Source organism: Chiloscyllium plagiosum, chromosome 24, assembly GCF_004010195.1.
Source record: "Chiloscyllium plagiosum isolate BGI_BamShark_2017 chromosome 24, ASM401019v2, whole genome shotgun sequence".
NCBI lineage: Eukaryota > Metazoa > Chordata > Chondrichthyes > Orectolobiformes > Hemiscylliidae > Chiloscyllium > Chiloscyllium plagiosum.
This window is the reverse complement of record NC_057733.1, coordinates 21463781-21488659: the sequence shown is the minus strand read 5'-3', so window position 1 is coordinate 21488659 and position 24879 is coordinate 21463781. Positions and strand designations below refer to the sequence as shown.

Below are 24879 nucleotides of genomic sequence, written 5' to 3'. Positions count from 1 at the left end.
TTTTTACAGGGGGCAGGATGGGAGGAAGTGTAGTCTAGGTAGCTGTGGGAGTCGGTCAGTTTATAGTAAATGTCCGTGTTGATTCGGTCGCCCGAGATAGAAATGGAGAAGTCTAGGAAGGGGAGGGAGGAGTCTCAGACAGTCCAGGTAAATTTGAGGCCGGGGTGGAAGGTGTTGGTAAAGTGGATGAACTGTTCACCCACTGTAAAGAACATCCCATGCCACTGTTCCAAAGGCAAGCAGGGGTATTGTCCCTGGAATCCTGGCCAAATATGCGTCTCTCAACCAGCATCACAATAAGCATATTATCAGATCATTATCATATTGTTTTTGAAGAAGTTGCTGTGTGCATGTTGGCTGCCATACATAATAAAATTGATTGTACCTGAAAGTACTTCGTTGGCTATAAATTGCATTGAAACGTACTGCTGTCTTGAAAATACCATAAATGCAAGTCTTTCTCTTTTTTGACATTTATACATTCTCACGCCAAAGTAGTGTCTTGGTCAACGGTCATATAATAAATAGTTGCATTTCTATATCTTTCATGGGCTAATGATATTGGAAAAGCATACTGCTGCCAATTAAGTACTCTCTGAAATGTTGTCAATGTTGTAATGATACAGTCAGTTTGCACACAAATACGCTTCCACATTCCGTAATCTAATAATGATCAGATCATCCAGTTTTTAAATTTATAGACAGATAAATATCGGTCAGAATATTGGGTGATAACTCTACTGCTTACCTTCAAAAGCGAAGTTCTCGCACAGTAGCGCATTAGACTGTCAGTTGAAATTACTGAGCTCAAATCCAGGAGTGGATCTCTAACCCATAATCTCTGACTTCAACCGCCAGCAATACATGACAGCTTTCATAAGATAACTGAAGTTTTAAGCTATACATCTCCTTTCACTTCCTTCAGCCTCAAATAAAATGATAATTTACATTTGACAAGGTTTAACAACAGCCCCATTAACCATCATGTTCCTAGAAAATGGCATATCTTAAAACAAAATTTCACATAAATCAGCAACAACCTTTGAAGTTATACAGAGCATGTAGCCAAGTAGCAGAAGAAATATAAATAAACCAAGGACGTCTGTGACATTTTATTGTAGACTGTCATTGTTCAGTTCATAAGATACACGGAATGAAAATGAAAGGGTGTTACATAAACATTCAGTATATTTATAAGAAAAGTGTAATACGCGTAGGAAATCTGATAGCATGGAAGAATTGAATTGGAATTGAATTAGCAGAATTTCCTGGGTTTGTAACTGTAACATCAGTACCGGTAATTTGCTGAATAGTGCGACTCAAGATTAAACTTCCACTGTTTCTATAAAGTAAATTAATAAATGATAATAAATTACATGTTTAAGATGAAGACCAGAACTAAGTATTGTGACACCTACAAAACAGGAAGGAAAAAAAGGTTGAAGAATTTGTGGTCTGTACTATTTACCATAAAGACTAAAGCAAATATTGGAAAAGCATCTTTGAAATTTTGTCAATGTTATACTGATATAGTCAGTTTGCACACAATTACACTTCAGCAATTGGGGCAGCATGGTGGCTCAGTGGTTAGCACTGTTGCCTCACAGTGCCAGGGACCCAGGGTCGATTCCAGTCTTGGGTGACTGTCTGTGTGGAGTTTTCACATTCTCCCTGTGTCTGCATGGGTTTTCTCTGGGTGCTTTGGTTTCCTCCCACAGTCCAAAGATGTGCAGATCAGGTGAATTGGCCATGTTAAATAGCCCATAATGTTAGGTGCATTAGTCAGAAGGAAATGGGTCTGGGTGGGTTACTCTTCCGAGGGTAGGTGTGGACTTGTTGGGCTGAAAGGCCTGTTTCCACACTGTAGGGAATCTAATTTTAAAAAAGTATGACTTCTCACATCGAACTTGCAGGGTAAAAAAAGACAGTGAATATACCAGATTGTACAGAACTAAAAATCTTCCCTTCATTCATTGGTGATTACTTGCACAGTATCAGCTCAGTCTGTGCCTTGACAGATTTCAAGTTTATTCCTTGGCTTACACTGAGTGAATTGATTAGTTATGTTGATAGTTTGATAGTAAGAGTACTACAATTTATTTTAGCACACATAGGCCGAGGAAAGAAATATTAAAATGTAATTCTCCTTTTCACTGTTGTTCATTCAGTGGAAAAAGGGTGCCTACATATTTGTATAAAGTTAAAAAATCACACAACACCAGATTATAGTCCAACAGGTTTATTTAGAAGTACTAGCTTTCAGAGTGCTGCTCCTTCATCAGGCAACTAGTTAGGCAGGATCATAAGACATAGAATTTATAGCAAACGAGCTGTGTCTTATGATCCTGCTCCAATAGTTACCTGATGAAAGAGCAGTGCTATGAAAGCTAGCACTTCCAAATAAACCTGTTGGACTATAATTTGGTGATTTTTAACTTTGTCCACCCCAGTCCAACACCGGCACCTCCACATCATCACATATATTTGTATGCGAGTGTGTGTGTTGATGTTGAGGGAGGACAGGACTAGGTGAAGTTGTGATAACTTCACATTGAACAACATGCTGATTATTGTTTGTGTGTGTGAGAGAGAGCAGTACAAGGTTCTAGTGTAATGCTTCCATATTGATCAGCACAGTGTAAACACTCACATGAAAGAGAATTATGACCATTACTGCTGAACTAGATTTTCCATCTATTAATACACAAAAATACTTTCTCACATAAATGATTCTGTCATTTGTGTATGATATGCTGTTGCAAGTCATTATTTACAGTGACTTTTTATATTTTTACATAGCAGTTGGTATGTCATAATCTTTTTTCTGAAGTGACTGTGCCATAAACTATTTATTAGATGTGATTGCTATGAATAGCTTACTGTATTCACTTCAAAATGTCACATGAGATTTATTTGATGGGCCATAACATTGAAATATAAACACAAGGTAATTAAAGTATCATTTTAAATATCATATAATCTGAAGATTCACTAGTGCATATGGAGTTAGACAAAAATAGTAAGAGGTTTCCAAATCTGCTTTGTCGTCACTCTAACAGAATAATTGGTGATATTAATTTTAATAGTATTTAAGCCACTATGATGTTCAATACTTTGGACATTTTATCTTTCATTGCAAAAGCGATACATTCCAAAGCGTGAATTCTGACAACTATGCTGTCAGTAAAGTTATTTCCGCTGTTGAAATTGGCTGCGCTGTGGGAATAGTAAGTAAATTGCTAACCTTGAATTGTTGTAGGATTTACTAATAAAGATCTAAGGAAGCCCTGGAGACGTGATATGAAATTCAAAGAGGAATTGGTATAAGCAATGCTTCTATATGTTTTTTGGTACATGATCTTGACAGAATTACGTGATTACGATGAGAAAAGTAGTTTTTACTTGTAAAGGAATAAAGGTGCAGGATTATAAGGGGTGAATGGAAGGTCTAACGTTAGTATGGGCATTGCTCATTCAGAGCCGGCGTTGACAGGACAGACGGAATAATCACCCTTTTGTCGTATAAGAATTCGATGATTCTGCGGATTGAAAACTGCCGCACACATGATTCAGTGTTTTTTTTTTAAAAAGTACTGATTTTAAATGTTACAATCCAACGCAATATTCTGGCCCTCTGTGGAAATGTGAAAGTGGACTGCGGAACCCACCAGAGAGTGATGTAATGGCGTGCGTGCGATTTGAACCATGTCTCCACACACCTCATTTTGCCTTATATGGCCAATGAATAGCCTTTCACAGTCTCCCGGTCCAAGTCAATAGAACCAGATGTTGGATGTTAGTGATAAGCGCCAATTAAAATAGCAAGACTTTACTGATGCATGAGTCCGACGTTCCACTTCTGACTGAAAACAATTCAAAAGAAGCACGCCACCCACACACACACAAAAGGTTTTCACATTTTTCTGTTTAAAAATATCAAGGGGGGGGGGTGGTTTCAGTTCTTTAGATGCTGTCGATCATATTACATTTTAAAAAATTAAAATCTTGATACGTGGGCGTCGCCGGCTTAGACCAGTATTTATTGTCTGTCCCAAGTTGCCCTTGAGATAGTGTTGGTGAGCTTCGGAGAACCATGGAGGCTGAGGAGTTTAAAATGTTAACTCAGACCGTTGCAATATTTAGATTTAGGGTCCAAATGTCTTTCGCAATATAAAAGCTCAATTAAATTGCCAATAAAAATGTCGGATACAATTGCTGGCTTTAAATTATATCCATTAATGTGAATTCCTACAAGTGCAACCATTGCGGTAAGTATCAAATTCGTAGTAATGCAGGTTAACAGTCCCCTCCCCTATTAGGAATTATGTTTTCCTCTGACATTTTGCTGGTTGCATGTAAAGCAATTGTTTGAAGGACACAATAGCAAGGCAGAGGTTGTTTGTTCTGCTGCTTCTGGCACTGGACGGCGCTGCAAAGCCAGGGTTGTTTGCAGCATGATGTCATCCCCTTTCTGGACACGGTTCACCAAATCCTTTCTCTCCCACCTCCCAACATCAGAGGCTGCAGCAGGGCTTACACTCTCTGCGCTAGGAAATACGTGCCTCTCCAACGATCATTCCTCATCAGTGAAGGAGAAAAGGGAGGAAGCACCCCCAATTTATTCTCATAACCTGCATGGCCCCTTTTCCCAATATCCCACCCCAACCATCCCCCAAATCACCACTCTCTGGCTCAGCAGCGGAAGTTTCCGGGAAACGCTGCGGTTAATGTGAGAAAGAACCAATCTGAATTTTTATAGCGTCTTAAATCTCCCAGGAGATTAGATGATTGACAGCTCCATGAGGCATTGTGATTGGGCGGCTGACACCGAGCGGAAGCAGCCCTGGGTCCACCCCGTGATTGACGGGCGGATTGACCGATTGGGGAGGGGAACAATTGAGGCTCCTATGAATGAGGCGCCAATCAGCAGTGCCAAGGGGTGGGGCTCACATTCAACAGGAGAGGTTGAGGTGGCGCTCCCAGGAGATTAGATGATTGACAGCTCCATGAGGCATTGTGATTGGGCGGCTGACACCGAGCGGAAGCAGCCCTGGGTCCACCCCGTGATTGACGGGCGGATCGACCGATTGGGGAGGGGAGCAATTGAGGCTCCTATGAATGAGGCGCCAATCAGCAGTGCCAAGGGGTGGGGCTCGCATTCAACAGGAGAGGTTGAGGTGGCGTTGTCCGTCCTCCCTTTTTATTAGGGAGCTAGTGCGTTACAAAGTAGAACTGGGGGGAATAAAAATTGCCATAGCGGGGAGGAAAGGGACATTGTCTGGATTTCGTCGAATTTGTTCCCAAAGAAGTTTCTCCCGGTTGCAGAGGTGCTTTTATTTTCTCAGCGAGAGGTAAGAGATTTGAGCTGCTGGTCACATTGTATCCAGGGCTGTCCTGTATGAATGTCTCTTCAACTGAAACGTGTAACATTGTTCCCGTTATCTGAGGAATTTCTGGCTTGGCTCAACTCGCCTGGGTGAGGTCATTGAATTATTCTCAACTAACGGAGTTGTTTCTAATAAAGCTGAGTTTTATTTGTGGGTAGGGAAGAATTTTGATAGCTTTTGAAAATTTCCTTTTTTTTGAAGGATTGTCTTTTGTGCAATTAGATTGCTAGATTCTTAAACTTGCGTTTCTCTCACTCCCTTCCAATTTTCCAAATTGGGAATGAGGCTCCTGGGGAAGGGGGTGGGGGAATAAATGCGTCTTGTTATGGGTGAAGTGAATGTGGTGATTGCAGCAAGTCAGAAGTAAGCTACGTTTTGGGGAAGGGTTGGGATTTGGTCTATATCCGTGGAGTATCCTGTTTATGTGAAATTATCCAGCTTCTTCAAAATATGTAACTATATGCTTTGACCAAAAAAATGTCAGCTTTGAGCCTGATGGTCATTCTTCCCATTTTAAACTCTACCAAACTGAGTGTGAATGCAATGACTGGACCATGTTTTACACCAGTCATTGACTAGTATATGCTTATGACTTAATAGTTTGTGACCTATTCTGCTACTCCACTTCCCTACCATATACAGGTATCACACCAGATAAGGTCATTACTGCTTTCACATGTTTGTGTCTTAGTCAAGCACCTTGATTATTGCATATTTATTTTGGGTCATGAGGTATCAACCTGACAAACAAGTGACTTAACATGACTGAAGAGATCTAACTTTTCAAGATCACTCTTGAAGACACTGATTAGGGTTTCTTCTCTCATCATGTCTTGCTAATTTTTGGTAAAGTTGGTATCTCAAATGAAGATGTTAAAGTTAACATCACTTCTCTCACTGCTCAGCCTTCTACCTTCAGTTATGAGAATTGAGCTATTGCTGCAGAAATTTGAATTTTGGTATGTAGTCTAGTTGAGTACCTCTGTTTCATGAAGACCATTGTTAATGGATGTTATCATTCTATTTATAAAGATTGTGCTCTAATGGTTTACAATTTTGCATATTGTTCAAGAGCTATTTTTGTATGTTTAATGACTATACATGCTTCATGCCACCCTGAAGGTCTGAGTCAGTTTAAAAATGCACACATGGTTCAGTTGGTAGGAAATTAAGTGTTTTGAGTTTAAATATTTAACCAATTATGTACACTTGCTAGACTCTTCTATTTTATTTAATGTACAGTCATTAAAGGCATCATAAAGTTGGAATTCATTATTTGTGTTCAAAGCTATTTACAATTACAGGTTTTAATTTCAGGTGTGGACAGATTTGGAATACTTAATTCTAACCTCCTCACCACCCCAACTGCTTTTACTCTGTATGCCACCTGGTTTGTGTGCCCACAGGTCGGTCGATCGGTCACTCACATTGTTTTTCTATGTTTACTTTTGGGTACAAATCTACAAGCTATCTATGGGAGGTATGGTGACTAAAACTGCTAAACAGTGTATAAGCTTCCCTGTAATCTCTAACATAAAGAATCCAGTTCTTCTAATTTCCAGATTTGTTAAAACATAATCAATATTCAGTAAATGCTACTTGGGCACCTACAGTACTAATAACAAGAAAAATACTTTCACATTAACCTGATAAAATAATTACAAACCCTATGAACTGTTTTAACATTAGTGAGCTCTCAGCAGAAAGTGGTGAAAATGTGTTGCTGGAAAAGCGCAGCAGGTCAAGCAGCATCCAGGGAACAGGAGAATCGACGTTTCGGGCATGAGCCCTTCTTCAGGAATCTGGGCTTATGCCCGAAACGTCAATTCTCCTGTTCCCTGGATGCTGCCTGACCTGTGCTTTTCCAGCAACACATTTTCAGCTCTGATCTCCAGCATCTGCAGTCCTCACTTTCTCCTCCTCAGCAGAAAGTGCCTGTTTGAAACTCCAAACTCCAGACTTCAGCTTTAACAGTACTATGTTCCCCTGGTGAGGCAGCAAGTACCTTTTTTTGTCATTTTAAACAAAGTCCTCTTACTGAATCAAGCATATGTGAATGAATGTCTCGTAGTAATTTTCTCCGTTCTGAGGAAGGTTCACCAGAACTGAACTGATTATTCTTCTCAGATGCTGCCAGACCTGCTGAGCCTTTTCAGCAATTGTTTTTATTTCTGATTTACAGGACCTGCAGTTGTTTTGGTTTTTGTTCTTGTAGCAAGGTGCTCTCTAATGATTGATTGTCTTTAATTCTCTGCATTCTTTACTATTTGAACTAAATCTATTCTGTAACCTGATTAATGGTTAACCCAAAAACCAATCTTGTCTCCTTCTTGTCATAGTAGAACCTGTATGGTTATCTTTCCCAAATCTCTCTGGTTAAGTGTCTTGGGTTTAGCATTACCAGCTGTCTCCTTGTTTCCAGGTATTTAAATGTGTGCCTTGCTTTCAGTGTTGGTTTTGGTTTTAGGTTTGTCTCCATAACAAGCAGGTCACATTGGCTGGTCTTCAGGCAGATTTAATGGAAGATTCCATATTCCTGCAGCCACACAACCAAATTTCAGTATCAACCTTAAGGTTGAAGCTGAATTCTGTGACAAAATCTGGCTCTATTCATGTACATTTCAAAAATGTACACTCCTTCCAAAATCTAACAAAATAAAAATGATTTGAAATGCTGGAATTTTGGGTCAAAAATAATTGGTTAAATTGCAATAAGTACAAAGGTCTGTGGTAGTGGATCAATAACAAGGCTGGAAATGCAAAGGCAACTGGAGGGAAATGGACTATATGATAAAGACAAAATCATACAATATTGTAAAGAATGAGTGGAAGCTTCTATCTGTATTCATTTTAATCTCCACAACAAGGATGGAAACAACTTGTACTGATTTGTGTTCAAACTAAAGATCTTGATTGGTTTTTTGTTTTTTTTAACAAATGTTTCATATAATTTGAGACTAGGGAGATTCTGAAGTGCTGCTATAAAACATTAGTGAATAGGGTATTACATTATCACTTTTTTTAATATATTGACCAGTAGGCACTTATGTGTAGACACAGTTTGAAGGGAAAGAATGACTGACTGGGACTAGTCATAATGGAAGTTGAGTTGGAGTATTAGAGCAGGTGAATATCCCCTTAATTTCTTTTTGCTCTCCTATTCCCGCAATTGGCCATGACATCAAAGCACATACTGTTTTACATTTGAAAGTCCTTGGCACCAGTGCTAACTCCATTGTAGTGGAGCTGGAGTTGTTGGTGGGAAGAAATAGTTTGAAGAGATGTGATGTTTGTCACAAAGAAAAGAGTTTTGCAAAGGCCACATTTTGCAGCACCATGAGGCTTGATGCAACCGTTCTCAAATGTGTCCTTACCTATGACTTGTACTCTGTCACAAAGTCAGCAATATGACTGTTCTTTGGCTATTGCAGTGCTCTGCTTCATTCACAATTCAAGAAATATCCCATGCCAATTTGTAGCAAGACTCTGCATATCTAGATTTTGATAAGTGTTTCTCATGTACTAGCTAAAGTAATCTCAAGTATAAGTTCAGCCATCTTTCAGTTCTCTCTAAAATACAGCACTGTTACTCAGTCTTTAGCTATAAATTACTTGGTAATCGCTATTGGTCTGTTATACTCTTTGACAGAGTTACTAACTTACCTTCATTGATTTAGTCCTTTTGAGATGTAGGATAGTAGATTACTTAGTGTGGAAACAGGCCCTTCGGTCCAACAAATCCACACCGACCCGCTGAAGTGCAACCCACCCAGACCCATTCCCCTGTATTTACCCCTTCACCTAACACTATGGGCAATTTAGCCAGGCCAATTCACTTAACCTGCACAGTTTTGGATTGTGGGAGGAACCCACGCAGACACGGGGAATGTGCAAACTCCTCCAGTCGCCTGAGGTGGGAATTGAACCCGGGTCTCTGGTGCTGTAAGGCAGCAGTGCTAACCACTGTGCCGGAGTTGGGACTTTATGTTGAGGTTGCACGGGGCATTGGTGAGGCTGCTTCTGGAGTACCATATCTAGTTCTGCTCGTCAGCTACAGGAAGGATTTTATTAGCTGGAGAGGGTTCAGAATAGATTTAGCAGGCCGTTGCTAGGTATGGAAGGCTTGAACTATAAAATAAGGCTGAGATATTTCTCATTCGAGCATAGGAGGTAGTGAGGTGACCTGAAAAGTCTATAAAATAATGAGGTATGGATAGACTTGATGGTGGTTGCCCTTCTACCAGTGTGGGGAATTTAAAGTCTAGGGGACACATTTTGATGGTGGAGAGAAGTCTTAAAGACATGAGGCAAATTTGAGGGTGGTTTTCATGTGGAATGAACTACTTGAAGTGATGGATGCAGTTACAATTAGTGTTCCATCCATTTGGATGGATGCATGAATAGGAAATGTTTGGAGGGATATGGGCCAGGAGCAGGCAGGTGGGGCTAGTTTAGTTTGGGATTATGGTTGGCATAGGCTGGTTGGACCAAAGCGTCTGTTTCCAGGCTATATGAGTCTGACTTTAAGTTCAAAGCTGTCCGAAACAGAGCAGTGCAATAATTAGTTCCTGAAACCCCATTTCATGTGTACAGCTTAGCTTGCTGAGATGGCTTTGGAAGAGACCGAAGTGTTAAATGATTTATTACACAATGTTCCAATATTGTAAGCTAATATTAAGGAAAACTAGCAGGAGCTTCAGTTATATTGCCAAAAAGATTTAATTAAAATTCCTGGAAGTTTGGCAGAAACTTCATCAGGCTCGACCATGGGCAATGTAGAGTTCATATCAGTGGCTGTTCCACCGGTTCTGGCCACAGTAATGTGAAACAACAATTTGGACTTTCTTTTGAAGGAATGAGCTTTTTTAATTGTCTGCAAATAGTTGAAATCATAAAGTTCAAATTATTTTTGTACCACAATTAACATTCTAAAAATGCAAGAGTCTGTCCTAATATTTAGATTTTTCAGAAGGCTTTTATAGAGTCAGTCATATGGCATGAAAACACCCTTCCTTCTGTTCAAGTCATCTGCACCAATCAGACATTTTTAATCTGACCTAGTCCCATTTGCCAGCATTTGGTCCATATCCCTCCCAACCTTCCTGTTCATGCACCCATCCAGATGCTTTTTAATTGTTGTAACTGTATCCATCACCTCCACTTCCTCCAGCAGCTTGTTACTTACATGCACCATTTTCTGTGCAAAGAGTTGTCCCTCTGGTCCTTAAGGGGGAAAAAAACACTTTCCTCTTTTTTTTTTAAACCAATGCTCTCTAGTTTTCTTTGCCCCACTCTAGAATAAAGACCTTGGCTATTGACCCCATCCCTGTCCGTCATGATTTTATAAACCTCTAAGGTCACCTGTCGGCCTCTGCTGCTCTGGGTGGGTGAGGGGGTTGGGGAATACGCAGCCTATTCAGCCTTTCCCTCACAAACCCTCCACTCCTGGCAATATCCTTGTAAATCCTTTCTGCATCAAGTTTGTTAAATTTGAAAGTCCCAGTAGGATTAGGAAAAAAGTAAAGCACATGGGTTAGGAGATAATAGTATTTTAACTGAAAATAGAAGGAATAAATGCCTTATGTTGGCAAGTTGTGATTAGTAATAAACCACAAGAGCAGTACCTGGGTCCCCAGTTGTTCACTATATCCATTTTGATATGTTGTTTTATCACTTATTCCAAACTTGCAGATGATATGAACTACCTAAGTAGGAATGCCTTGTGAGAAAGATACAAAGGGGCTTCAGGAAGATTTGCATAGGCTTAGTAAATGGGCAAAAGGAGGAGATGGAGTATCATTATGGGGGGGGGTACGGAAGAGAAGAGAGAAATGATTATCCACTTTTGTAGGAGAAACAGATGTGCAGAGTACTTGGTGAAATGTGAAGACTGTGTAGAAGTAGAAAGGGAACCCCAGTTTTCTTTGTTAATAAGTCACCACAAAGTTAACCTGCAGGGGCAGCAAGCTGGTAGGAAGGTTAATGGAATATTTTATTGTAAGAGGAATTGAGTACAGGAGTAGGGATGTCTGTCTTTAGTTTTGAGTTTGGTTGGACAGCACCTGGACTACTGTGTGCCATTTTGGTCTCTTTACTTCAAGAAAGATATCATTGCCTTGAAGGGTGTGTAGTGAAGGTTCACAGGACTTCCTAGGACGATACGAGTATCCTAAAGGAGATTAGGCAAACTGGGTATGTATTCTCTAAGTTTGAGATGACGTGAACTCTCTGAAGCAGCATATTTAAATGAGGCAAGAGATGCAGGTAAGGTGTATTCCTTCATTGGAGAGTCTGGAACTGGGGGATACAATTTTTAAAAAAAATATGGGGCAGTGTTACTTAAGTTTGATGAGTTTCCTTTTCACAATACAGAGTACCCGAGAGTTTCTCTACCAGATGGTTGCGGAAGCTGTGTTTGAGTGATTTTTATTGTAGAGATTAGATTTGATTGCCAGTAGGATACTGTTACGGGATATGGTGAGTTAAAAGCCACTGCAATTTTTGGTTAGCCGTCATTATATTGAATGAGGCTGCTTCAATGGACTGAATGGCCTATTCCTGTTCACTTGTTCTATGTTGCTCTGCACTTGTCTGTATTTAAAATGGGTTGTTAGACTATTAGGTACCAAAGGAAGTCTTCGATCCCCTGCAGTAAAGACAGCTGTAGATGCTATATGACATTTTAAAGACTTTATTTAGATTTTGGATTTATTGAGATTGAAAAGACCAAGAATCTTTAAATGCCATTGGCACATGGTTCTTGTCATCACTTCTTCGAAATACGCTAGTTGTAAAATATGTCCTTTGTTGAACTTTTGATTCTTTTATGCAAATGCTGCAGACCTAAAGTCAAATAGAAAAAGAAACTTCATAACTAAAGAACTTGCCCTAGTTTAATAGTAAAGCTGTCAATGTAATGGGAGAGATTTAGAATCAGGAATAAGGAATATTTTGCTTAGTCAAAAATTCAGTCTGTGCTCTACTGTTTCAGACCCATTTAAAGTCTGGAATATTCCTTAATATTTAGTTTGCATTCTATAGGAAACGTTTTGCTCAAAACAAATTGTCAGGCAGTCAGATTCTCAGACAATACCAACTCCAAATAGTTTTGTCAACTGATATGTTTCTCCCACCTCTGGTTTCCTGAATATTTGCTTTTTAATTAATGACTTCTTGCTGCTCTTGAGATGTCCAAAGTAAACACTGAAATTCCTCAGACGTTTTCAAAAAGCTGAAACGTGGCATCCTATTGTATTAAATCATTATGGCCACTTGGGGATTTGTGGGCTTTCATAAGGTGCTTTGAATGGTGAGTGGTGCCAAGTTATAAATGGTGCAAATTGATTGATTGAAAATCTTCTGTCTGAACCAAACTTAAAAGGGTGATTGTCTAAGTATCAGTGTTTGCATGTGTAATTTGTTTATATTTTAGTCATTAGTCCTTGTTTTTGATATCTATGTCCATATTGCTGATGGAACCTCTATCAAATTGTTGTAATTAAACCCTTCTAGCATCTCTAAGGTGGAAAGTTGATTTATAGCTTGGCATATTTTATCTATAAGTACAGACAAGAAAACTTGAAAGCAGACTTAGGCAGGAATTATGAAATTAGGGTTTTTTAAACAATCAGTAGCATCCATGTCTTAGCAATAATTGGCTAAGGGAGCACAGATAAATGTTAGGGGGGGGGGGGTAGAAAGAGGGAGGTGGGAAGCTGATGTATAATTGAATATCTTGAGACAGGATTGTTGTTTTTTAAAATGACACTGAAACAACAGATGAGTATTCTATTGATTTGTATTTGAGTTGTCCAAACCCTCAAGACTGACTCATTCTTCAAAATGTCATATGTGCAAGGAATTTGTAGATTCTGTAGACCCTTTTTGAAGTATACCAGGAATGACTTGCAATTTGTAAAACAAAATTAATATTGAATAAATTCTAAGTTGAGGTGGATTGTTCTGTTAATATGGTAATTGAAAAACATTCTCTCCTTTTTATTATAAGTGTTAAGATGTGATGCTGAAACTACAGATAACTGATCAGAGGCATGTCATCAAGAATTGTTTTTCAGTCTGCCTTATGGTGGTAATTTGAACTATTGTTAGTCTGTAGCAAAGTGAATAAAATAAAGGTTGATTTATGGAGTAATGAAGTTTTTAACCTTGGTTTCCTCCTCCTTGGCAGGAGAAAGTCAGCTCAACTTGGCCACGAGTTATTATGACTTGCTATTTATCACAATATGAAATAAGATGCTGGATCAGACTTAGCACAATGAGTTGGTTTACATATTAATAACTTAGTGCACAAAACACCCAATGCACCTTGTCTGCATCAATGGTTTGTGGAACCCAATAGTCCTGTCATCAAAATCTGTGACTCAGTTTTTGTTTTATTCTCTTGTGATGTGGGTGTTACTAGTGAAGATACACTTGCCCATCCTTGATTGTCCTTAAATGGTCTCTGAACCAATTTAGATGGTAGGTAAGCATCAGATGTTGAATCCTAAAGGACATTAAGACATCTTGACCTTTAATTTCACAGGATGTAGGTGTTACTGAATAGGCCAGCGTTGGCTGTTCATCCCTAATTGCTAGAGGGTAAAGAGTCGACCACCTTGCTATGGGTCAAGCATGACCGTTTTCTTTTGTAAGGAAACAGTGAACCGTATTAGTTTTTCCTGACCATCAATAAGGGTTTCATGGTTGCAATTGGAATGTGTTTAATTCCAGATTTTAATTTTGAATTCAAATTTCATAATCCATTATGGTTGGGTTTTTTGAATCCATGAATCATAGCCCTGCAGTGTGGAATTGGGTCATTCAGCCCATTGAGTCCACACCAACCTTCCTAAAGAGCATCTGACCCAAGTGCTCACCCCCAACCATGTCCCTGTGACCCTGAATTTCCCACGGGTCGTTCACCTAGCCTGGACACTCTCTCTAGGTAATTTAGCCAATCTACCTAACGTGCACATCTTTGGAGTCCAGAACATTTTTAGTCGGGGTTTCTGGCTTACTAGTCCAGTGGCACTGCCTCCCCAGGTTGAAATTACACTTATCTTAGATGGTCACTCTATTTGGAAGGCCGGGTTTTTCAGCTTGGAATAAATGGCTGAGAATATTTTGGCTTAATGGTTTTGTCTTGAGTGTATACTGATGCCAGGAAGTAATGTTTTAGTTTTGAGATTCTCTTTAGAGAATCTGTCACTCTGATTTTAAGAATGCAACTTGGCTTTATGGTTTATCCTCTAATGGATCAATTGATGTAAAATTAATGTGGCATCCTGACAGGTGGGCAATGTCATAACTTTCTGAATGCATTTGGTGTTAAGGTGGTGAAGGTAATGAAAATCATTTAAGTTTTTTGATTGCAGCAATTGAAAGTGTCATGAAAGGTAATGGTTTTCAAATAGACTTGAATTGTGAAAAGTCAGCAAGCATTAATCTAAATGTCTTGTCTAAGATTCAAATTCTCCATACCCATGTATTCGGGTTTTGGACTAATGTTCGTTTTTTTTTTTTGTTGGCTTTTAATCAGTTATTGAAATGAAGCAGTCATGCATCTGAGGTACTTGTTTCAATAAATCTATTTCAAATGACTGTCTTTGCTTCAACAGCAGTTGTACAGGTAATATGGTGGGAAATTCATAGCTAAGATTGCTTAAGAGCAGTCTGCTGACACCACAGTTGGCCACTTGCTTAATGGTGGTACTTATCTCCACTGCCATTTCCATCAGATTGAGTGGCTAGTAATGGGTGATGCTTTGTGAAATAAAGTGCCACTTTATATTGGAATTTGAGTTTAAAAACATCATGCAATGCAGATTTGTCTCTGGTTTGATTTCTTATAGTTCCCATATGTGCAAAATATTGCTGGTATCATCTAACAGATCAAATATCTATGCATTTTCTAAATAGATTTCAGCAGCAAAATGTTTGTTTGGTGTTTCTTCTTTTTTTTTGCAGACTGTGATAGCAAAGCAGCTAATGCTGTCACTAATCTGAAGTTACGCAGTACTCCCAATTTGTATTGAGTATCAATTTGTTGAATTAGTACAAAGTTATCTGAATTCATCCACAATCCTCTAACATTAAAAGTACTGTCCTATGGCTTTTTTTTGAAAGGTATTAATCATTTAAGTATTTGCCAGTGATGACCCATTACTGGCTTCTCTTGTTCTGAATATGATGGTTCATGCTGGAAGAAGGTTCTTTATCAAAAATACAATCATTCAACTGTAGCTGCAATATTTTAGTTCAGGGCTGCATTCTTTGGATTTGAATCTTTGACCAGTCATGATGATACTTGAACTCAGCACTGTCACTTTTTTTTTCTTCTAATCCTGGTCGAATTGTGGATATTATGGAGGGCTGTTCTAGTTGCAATGGAACATTGACAGAGTGCAGAACTGGGCTGAGAAATGGCAGATGGAGTTTAATCTGGAAAATTATGAAGTGATTCACTTTGGAAGATTTTTTTTAATGCAATACGCAGGATTCTTGGCAGTGTTGATGAACAGAGGAATCTTGGGGTCCATGTCCTTAGCTTGGGTGGCAACTGAGTGAATGAAGTGTTGTTAAGAAGGCATATGGTGTGTTGTCTTTCATCTAGCAGGGCGATTGAGTGAGTTTAAGAGCCTTGGCTATGCTACAGCTTTATAGAGCCCTTTGTTAGACCACACTTGGAGATTTGTGTTCAGTTCTGGTTGCCTCAAGAAAGCTGTGGAAGCTTTAGAGGGTGCAGAACAGATTTACCAGGATGTCCTCCAGTCCTGGCAGCAGGTCTTGTGAAAGGCTGAGGAAGCTAGGGCTTTTCTCCTTCATTTTAAAGAAAGATGAGGGGTGACTTGACAGGTGTGCAAGATGAGGCATAGTAATGAAAGTAGGTTCTTCTCTACTACAGAGTGCATTCCATGTTTAGAGTCAGACATTTGGGATAACTTAAGCAACTCTTGGATAGGCACATAGATAATAGTACAGTGAAGTTTCCTTTTGTAGGATAAAAGGCTGACACAACATCAAGGGATGAAGGGCCTGTACTGTACTATCTTGATGCAGAAGTGCAGACTTAACAGTTTAGCAACATTTGTACCGAACTTCACATTTCAAATCCTTTTGAATTCAGCACATATCACTTTATCTCTAATAGTTCCACCCCTTCTGTTGGATTACAGTAGTTATTCCACTCCGACTCCGACTCCCACCACCCGGGTTAAATGGTGACGTTATTTGCCTCAAGATCTTGACGTTTTTTCGTTTTTCCAGTTTGGATAACTCTTTCTTTCCAGCTGTGCGTCCATGCACTATATTTGTGCTGAGTGTGAGACTTGTTTTTTATTTTTTACTGCCCTTCAGGCTTGCCTCCATTTCTTTTTTCTTTCCCCACACTACCACCTAAGTGCAGTAGTGCTTATTTTATCCCCAGAACCCATGGTGTGTGTGCGCAGGTGTGAGACACAGTGAAAGACAAAGTGCACGAATCTTTATTCAATTTCCACCACCAGGAAGATAGGAAAACACCCGGGTGGCCAGTGACAAGCACTGCCCTTCACATCAAGGGACAGTGCTGTGTGATCAAAACAGTGAAGGAGAGGGTAGGGACTAAATCAAAATAGAATTGGAGGGAGAAATGATGCACTCCACTCCCTGCAGCACCCACCTCTCCCTGAACAACTCCAGGGTGTTGGTGGACACCGCGTGCTCCTTCTCCAAGGACACCCAGGCTCTAACATAACCGCGGAAGAGGGGCAGGCAGTCGGCCCTAACTACCCCCTCCACGGCCTGCTGCCTGTACCTGTTAGTGTGAGACTTGTTAATGGAAATCTGAATACAGTTTTAATAATTTGCAATGTCCTTAAGTTCTGCTTCATGTACAAAGCAGTTGTGATTGTCTTAATTTTATGTTCCCTCTCCCCAGGCTTCTGGGCTATTATCTTTTTTTTAAAAAAAAAGTCTGTAGAATTCATGACGGTTTAATTTGTGCCATCTGTTTACTGCAGGTAAAGTTGGCCACTTTCTGAAATTCTGATGGCTCAGCGGAGTACCCAAGAAGATCCAGAGAGGTATCTGTTTGTGGATAGGGCACTGGTTTACAACCCTGCAACTCAAGCTGACTGGACAGCGAAGAAGCTGGTTTGGGTGCCATCAGATCGCCATGGGTTTGAGGCAGCTAGCATCAGAGAGGAGCGAGGTGATGAGGTCGTGGTGGAACTGATGGAGAATGGCAAGAAGGCTCTCGTCAACAAGGATGATATTCAGAAGATGAATCCACCAAAGTTCTCTAAGGTGGAAGACATGGCTGAGTTAACATGCTTGAATGAAGCTTCAGTCTTGCACAATTTGAAGGATCGATACTACTCTGGATTGATCTATGTAAGTTTACAATCTTCATGTGTTCAGCCTAGTGGAAAAAATTATTTTAGACTAGCATCAGTGATCCTTCTTTGAGGGAAATTATAGTAGGATGATGTTTATATTGTTGAGACATTTAAGATCACTTTCCCTTTTCAAAGTGCAATAATTTAGAATACTGTCTCTCCTATTGAGAGATGTATATTTAAGACACATCATGCCTGCACGCTTGGTAATTGATGCATCAAGTTTGAATGTGCTCATGAAAATTAAGGGTCTTCATTGATTAGAATATATGAATATACTTAGTTACTGGGGGCATCATTTTGCCTTACATGCTGGCCACTACTTGATGAGCTGAATTTTGCATTCCCAGCATTAACTCTATTTAATCTTGAAGCTGCAAGTTCTATAATCACTTGTTTTTATTTTAAACTGTGAATTTTGTTACTGCATCACTTACATCACTTGTATGCTTGTCCTCTGTTGTGCATTTGATCGTTACCAATAAATGAGATTTATCTCTGAATTACTAGCTCTAAAACATTGCTCCAATATTAGATGCTTCACCTTTTATGGAATAGCATGCCACTTGTGTTCTGGGGTTTTGGCCTTACCCAAGTGATGGCATAAAGATTGTCCATTAGGGTAGAGTTTCACCTGAACTCTGATCTTGACCCAGTTACCATTGGATGAACTGCCCATACACTCTGACAAGTGATACAATATTTTCATTTTTCATTGGAGCAAAAAGGGCTAAGATGGAAGAAGGAAAATTTATGCTGGTCTCTAATATTGATATTTTACTGGGCTTAGCATGGAGAAAATTTGACTTGATGATATCACATACTATCTGAAGTTACAAACTGTTCGCTATATTTAGTAGTATTGCTCTTTTGAGCATAAAGCCCAAAGGACACTAGCTACGTGATGAATTGAGGGTACCAACCACGTTTCTAAAACTATATAGAGTATAGTTCCATTTTTTTTTTGCTTGTTTGGTCACTTGCTCTGTTTTGGATTTATTTTCGATTCCCTGGCTCATGTCATATTTCAAACATGAAATCTGCTATCAGTAAACATTTCAAAATGTTACCAACAAATTCCTTAATTTGTAGTAGCTTAGTTTAATCTTTAAAACAGCTAAAACCGCTTTGCCAAAAGGAAGGAAAGTTTTTAATAATTGTCAATCTATCACCTGTGAATATCCATTTTTAAAAAAATTACTGGGAAAAACTCTTAATGTCCTTTCTTCTAAAAGCAGTACTTTATCCTTAAATTAAGGATCTGTCACACTTTAGTAACTTCTTTAAAATGTTTAACTTATTTTCATGTCCCATGCCCAAAATATCAAGTTTCATTCTTGGATCTGCAAATAAGAGCAATTTGTGGAAGCCCTGAAAGGTGGTAGTCTCACTCCTGGAGCATGAGAGTGGAGCCTGTTTCTCTGTCACGCTACTACATCGATCACAGAAACCTGATTGAACTGTGTGCAATTTACATTGCTAAATTCTGTTTTGTGCCTTTTTTTTTGAAATTGGTGCATTTGAGTGTATACTTCAGGCTAATATTGTTTCATATCTCCATTTAGAGAACTGACAGTTCTAAATGTCATTGGTACTTTAATATTTAGGCTTCTGAAATGGCTTGCTTTTCTGCTCTGCCAAAAGCAAGTTGATTTTTGTGAATTTTGATTTATTTTAACAATGCTCTGTTCTTCAAGTGCTTAGGAATATCTTTAGCAGTGATGGTTATCGTCTAACTTTGCTGATTCTAAAGTGGGTTGTTTTACAAAATCCATGTTAGAAACAACATTCTGATTTGGTTTGTTACTTCTGTTTGTTCTTCCTCTGAAGCTGTGACTGACTTTTGAAAACTTAACAGCAAGTTGGCTTGAAAGTTATGGTTATAGATATTGCTCTTGGTTAAGTTAGAATAACTGCTTAGCTTTTTTGTTTTGAAGTATTATTTAAGGTTTAAATTTCTTCAAATTTCTCTCTCCTGTTGCTGTTCAGTTATGTTTTCTGTTGGACAGATTAATGGTAATGGATCAAAGACAATTAAGTAAATCCTGACTGCCTTTTACCTCTCCCCGCTTATGCTTTTATATTGCTTTCTGAAGCATATCATATACCAATAACAGCAAATTAGTGACTTGGCTTACTGTCTTTGGCACTTGGGAGTTGCAGGACATTTTGTTGCTCAGCCGTGAAATAAAATTCCTGGGTCACCACTGAATGAAAGATTGTTGCATAGTAAGGTTGGCCTCTTGCCATATTTAAACTGGTGGCACACAACAGCTGAATTAGTTGAAAACACTTGCTTAATCATTCAACACCAGTTGTCACTTAATGTAAGGACTACAACTGATTAATGCACATGAACCTCTTTATCACAATATCCTTGTTTCTGTTTTCCTTCATGCTGTGTAAGGTTCTCAATTTAGGAGTAATTGACTTGTATTCCTGATGAAGGGCTTTTGCCCGAAACGTCGATTTTGCTGCTCCTTGGATGCTGCCTGAACTGCTGTGCTCTTCCAGCACCATTCTAATCTAAACTCTGGTTTCCAGCATCTGCAGTCATTGTTTTTACCTTTTTTTTTTAAACCCAGTTATGCCATGGGGAGTCCATAGTTTTTTGGCTTAAAATCAGCCCTGAAATGAATGAGGAATAATTGTTAGACTAAATGAGTGAACTGCTTTTATTTATAAGTGGACCAATTCTGTACCACTGAAAAGTTACTTCAGTGATCAGTTTATGGGTAGATTATGCAGGGAAAATGAATGATGAACTTGGCTCATCAAGTTCAGAATTCTCCTTGTGCAATTCTCTATTGCATAAACAGACAATCTTGACCCTTGCCTGAATTATAAATGTTTACTTAGACCACATTTACATGCGAGCTGTTTGATTTTTGGAGAGAGGTGATGATGCCAAATTGTATTCTTGCCATCAGTAGGCACCAAATATGAAGCCAGACATTTCACAATCCTGTACTGGAGGAAGCTTCTGAGATCAGCAGTAATGATCTGGTGTGTCCCTGTATTTCTATGTGGCAAACTAGAGTTGTAAGGTGATCAGTGTCCTTGTTCAAAACATAATAATGGCCTTGGCCTTGGTCCTTGTTTTGAGTGTATGAACTGCAGTGGAAGCTTAGGTTCAGGAACACATTTTTTTTTTTTAGTGGTAATTTTCTTTAAAATAAATAACCAGTTTCCACGGTATCTTGTGAATTTTTTTAGCAACTGCCTGGTAATGATTAAACAGAGCTTGCTGTAAGTGGATCTATCTTGTTTTGTCCTAATGGTATGGAACTGCAGCTTGATTTGCTGACTGTGATGCAAGGTGCCAAGTTTCGGGCTATTTGAGCCTGAGACTCTGAGCTTGTTTGTTGAATCGGACTCCAGTGGAAACTGGTGTGCAGTTCAGTAATTGTACCTGATCTCTCTGGCTTCTACTGATGAATTAATAATGGTACTATATTTCACTTTTGTTAGCTGGAATGCATTACAACCAAGAATAAATGTAGTAAACTTACAGAATAAATACAAATTACCCTTTGAAAAGATCAGTTTGGTTAAGGGAGCTAATGTCACTATTTCATTTTAAATTGATAGTTTTAATAAGGTTTGAAGCACATAGACTGACAAATGGGTGTCTTTAAGTAATGCAGATTGCTTTTGTTCAGGTAATTGAGTTGCTGATTTAAATCCAAGGCTTACTTGTGAAAATGCAGAGAATGTGGGTCTTGCTACCACAGATTTGAGGTCAGTGATATTGTTTTCTTCAATGAATAAATGAATCTCCTTGGTAAGAAAGGAATAAAAGGCCATGGTGAAATTATATGGGAAGAGACTTATGGTTGCATAGTGAGGACCTGTTGAGTTGAGGCTTTTTATGCAAAGCTTTAAATAATACTCTAATCAAAGTTTTAGATAAATGTGATACTTGATCAGAATGCCAATTGGAGATGTCCTCCGAGCTAGTTAGTTTTCTCTCCATTCTGAACAGCCTTGTCTGTGGAAATGGTTCAGGAATAGTTATTTGTTGCAGATTTGCTGCCTTGCAGAACAAAAAATATTTTGAAATTTTGTTTTAAAAACTTGTTTAGGTGTAGGGGAAGACTACTTTTGGTCACTTTACATAATGCACCAGTTGGAAGTTGACAACTTTAAAATTCGGTGCAGTTGACTTGCAGTGTAGATTAGGATGAAACCTGACTTGAAGTAGCTTTCTGCACTTTCAACAGTTAGCATTTTTGAGTAGTATCAAAAGTCTAATAGTGGTCTTGTCATTTTCAGTCAGGCAGTGGGTGTAAAATTGCTGGAGAAACTGGAGTCTGGCAGCATCTGTGGAAAGAGTAGTAGTTAAGTTGGTGTCAAGTTTGATATGACTCTTTCTCTCCAGATGCTGCCAGACATGCCAAGTTTCTCCAATGCTTTTTGTTTCAGTTCAGCTTTCCAGCATCAGTTTTTTTTGGTTTTGTTTATATATAGGCTATGGGTGGTTCACTCCCATAGGCCAGTAACCTGACTGATGCCCCATCCACTAACTTATTTTTAAAAAATTCACTCCCTCCCCTATTGGTGCACCAATGTTGGAGGTTGATCCATCCACAAAGTGCTCTGTAGCAACTTGCCAAGCTTCTGAAAACTTGCTCCCTGGAACGAGGGTAACAGGTGAATGAGCAAGCCTACCTGCAAGTTCCCATCACTCTCTCTTATCCCCTAGCTTCTAACTGTCTTTGTTCATTTACTTTGGGTGAAAATTCTTGAGCTTTCTCCAAAGTAACATTAATGGGAGTACAGCAAATCACCAAGGGATCTTCAAGGGATAAGGTATGGTAATATCACTGAACAAAATCTAGAGGCTCAGGTTAATGCTCTCCATACAAGGATAAAATCCTCCATACTAAATGATGGTATTTGAATTCAGCTAAAGCTTTGAAATAAAAAGCTATCTTCAGCAATGCGGTGTCCATGAACTGGTCAATTTTTTTTTTAAACTAACCCCATCTAACTCATTAGTCAAGAGTGTGGTGTTGGAAAAGCACAGGAGGTCAGGCAGCATCCCAGGAGCAGGAGTCAATGTTTTGGGCATAGCCCTTCATCAGGAATGAAGCTTGTGGGCTGGGGCATGAGAGATTCCTCTCAGTCCTCTGGCCCTACCCTCATTCCTGATAAAGGGCTTATGTCCAAAACATTGACTCTCCTGCTCCTGGGATGCTGCCTGACCATCTGTGCTTTTCCAGCACCACACTCGACTCTGATCTCCAGCATCTGCAGTCCTCACTTTTTTTCCAACTAAGTCACTAACCTAGTTTCACTACCATCCTTCATGACTCCAAATCCACATCAGTGGGGTTGACTTTTTAAATGCCATCTGAAATGGCTGAGCAAGCTACTTGGTTGTAGCATTGTTAGAAAAAAGCTAAAAGGCATTTGGGTTTGCCAACTGGCACCAGCATTGGTCCTGCAGAATCCTTAACTCTCTCTTGGCAATTTGTGCCAAAATTTGTAGAATTATCTAATTAATCAAGCAACACTCTGCTTCACTCCTGGATCTCTTGGCTTCTGACCTCATTGCAAGCTTAGTTCAAATGGTGGGTAAATGAGTTGAAGTGAGTAACTACCCTTGACCTTGAGGCAACATTTGGTTGAATGTGGCATCAAGGTGCCCTAGCATAACTGGGGTCTGGAGTGGTTAGAGGAATTCTTCTGCTGAATGAAGTTGTCCCTACTTTAAAGGAAGATGGTGATGGTTATTGAAGATCAATAATCTCATCTCCAGGATACTCTTTTTACTCAAGATGTAGATGAGTTTCTAACAGACCTGTTCAAAGACGTTACCTCTTACCTCTTGTTCATGTGGGACTTGAACCCAGGCATTCTGTTTAAGGATCTTGTATGTTTCAATTACATCACCTTTAAATTCCAGAGGATACTGCCCAGTCTGTCAAGCTGTTCCTCAAGATCTGTTCATTACAGGTGTTAGTCTAGTAAACCTCAGAACTGCTTCCAGTGTTATCATCTTTCAAGTAGTGTCCAGTACTGTGTACAATGATCTCTGCATTGAACAAACATCTTCACTTCTAGCCTTACAATGTTCAGCACCACTTGTGCACCTCTGTTACTAAAGCAGTCGCTCCAAATGCAGCAAGGCTTGACTTTCACACTTGGGTTAATAAGTGACAAGTAACATTTTGTGCCACAAGTGCCAGATAATGGCTATCTCCAAGATTACAATCTGAACACCTCCCCTTTTATTTGAAGTTTTGTGAAACTATCATTGAACCCCATTATTGGTATTGAGTTACCATTGTTTAGAAACTAAACTGGAATGCCACAAATATTGTGGTTGCGAGCAGCTTTATTCCCCCACCTTTTTAGAGCTATGCAGGCCTCTGGATGTCAATTGTGTGCCATGACTTCCAGCATTTTTAACATTGGCCACAAACAGGCCAGAGTCTAGGAATTCTCTAGTAAATAACTCTAACTTCCCCCAATGTCTTTGCTAACAAGGCACAAGTCAGGATTGTGATGTATACACTCAGCCTCACCAATACTCATCAAGCACAATGCAGTCTGCTTTTTTGGCATTCTGTCTGCCATCTTCAACATTTTATTGTCTTCAGCATTGTGGTGCTTACCATCTACAACGTACACAGCCAGGCTCCTTTTGACAGCACTGCTGGTAACTTGCACTCCTTGCCACACAGTCATCCTGGCTGGCTGGGAACTATCGCTGTTCCTTCACTGTCATCAGGCTTTTGTTTATTTTCTCTTTCCACCCCCCACCCCACCCAGACTGCACTACCTCAAACTATTAGGTTCCCTTCATGAGATTCTTACACGCTTGGTGCAACTGTAATACGCCAACTTCTGTGAACAGCCACTATTTATTTCAGCAAGTGCAAGCTTTTGGAGGATCACTTAACACTTCGCTTGTGGAGCATGTCAAGTGAGGCTCTCTGAACAAGAGAACCGTTCTCTCCTTATACAGGGTTTTACGTTGGTCAGTCATGTGTGCAAGACAACACTCTACCACTCTCCCATAGTCACATGCCACCCAAAAACAATCTAAAGTGATTAGATTAAACTGCAACATTTACAGACTGATTAGATGGTCATATCCTGCA

At 39.4% G+C, this 24879-nt stretch overlaps 1 protein-coding gene across 3 annotated transcripts in view; it reads left to right on the top strand.

Annotated features, from left to right (window-relative positions):
• The first annotated feature begins 5137 nt into the window (after positions 1–5137).
• LOC122562058 (myosin-10) overlaps positions 5138–24879 on the top strand; it is a 159471-nt gene continuing 139729 nt past the window's right edge. For all 3 annotated transcript variants that reach the window (XM_043714526.1, XM_043714525.1, XM_043714524.1), the window contains exons 1-2: positions 5138–5351; positions 17390–17762. In XM_043714526.1, the coding sequence (XP_043570461.1) occupies positions 17418–17762 (345 nt within the window). In that variant the 5' untranslated portion in view covers positions 5138–5351; positions 17390–17417. The remainder of the gene's footprint in view (positions 5352–17389; positions 17763–24879) is intronic.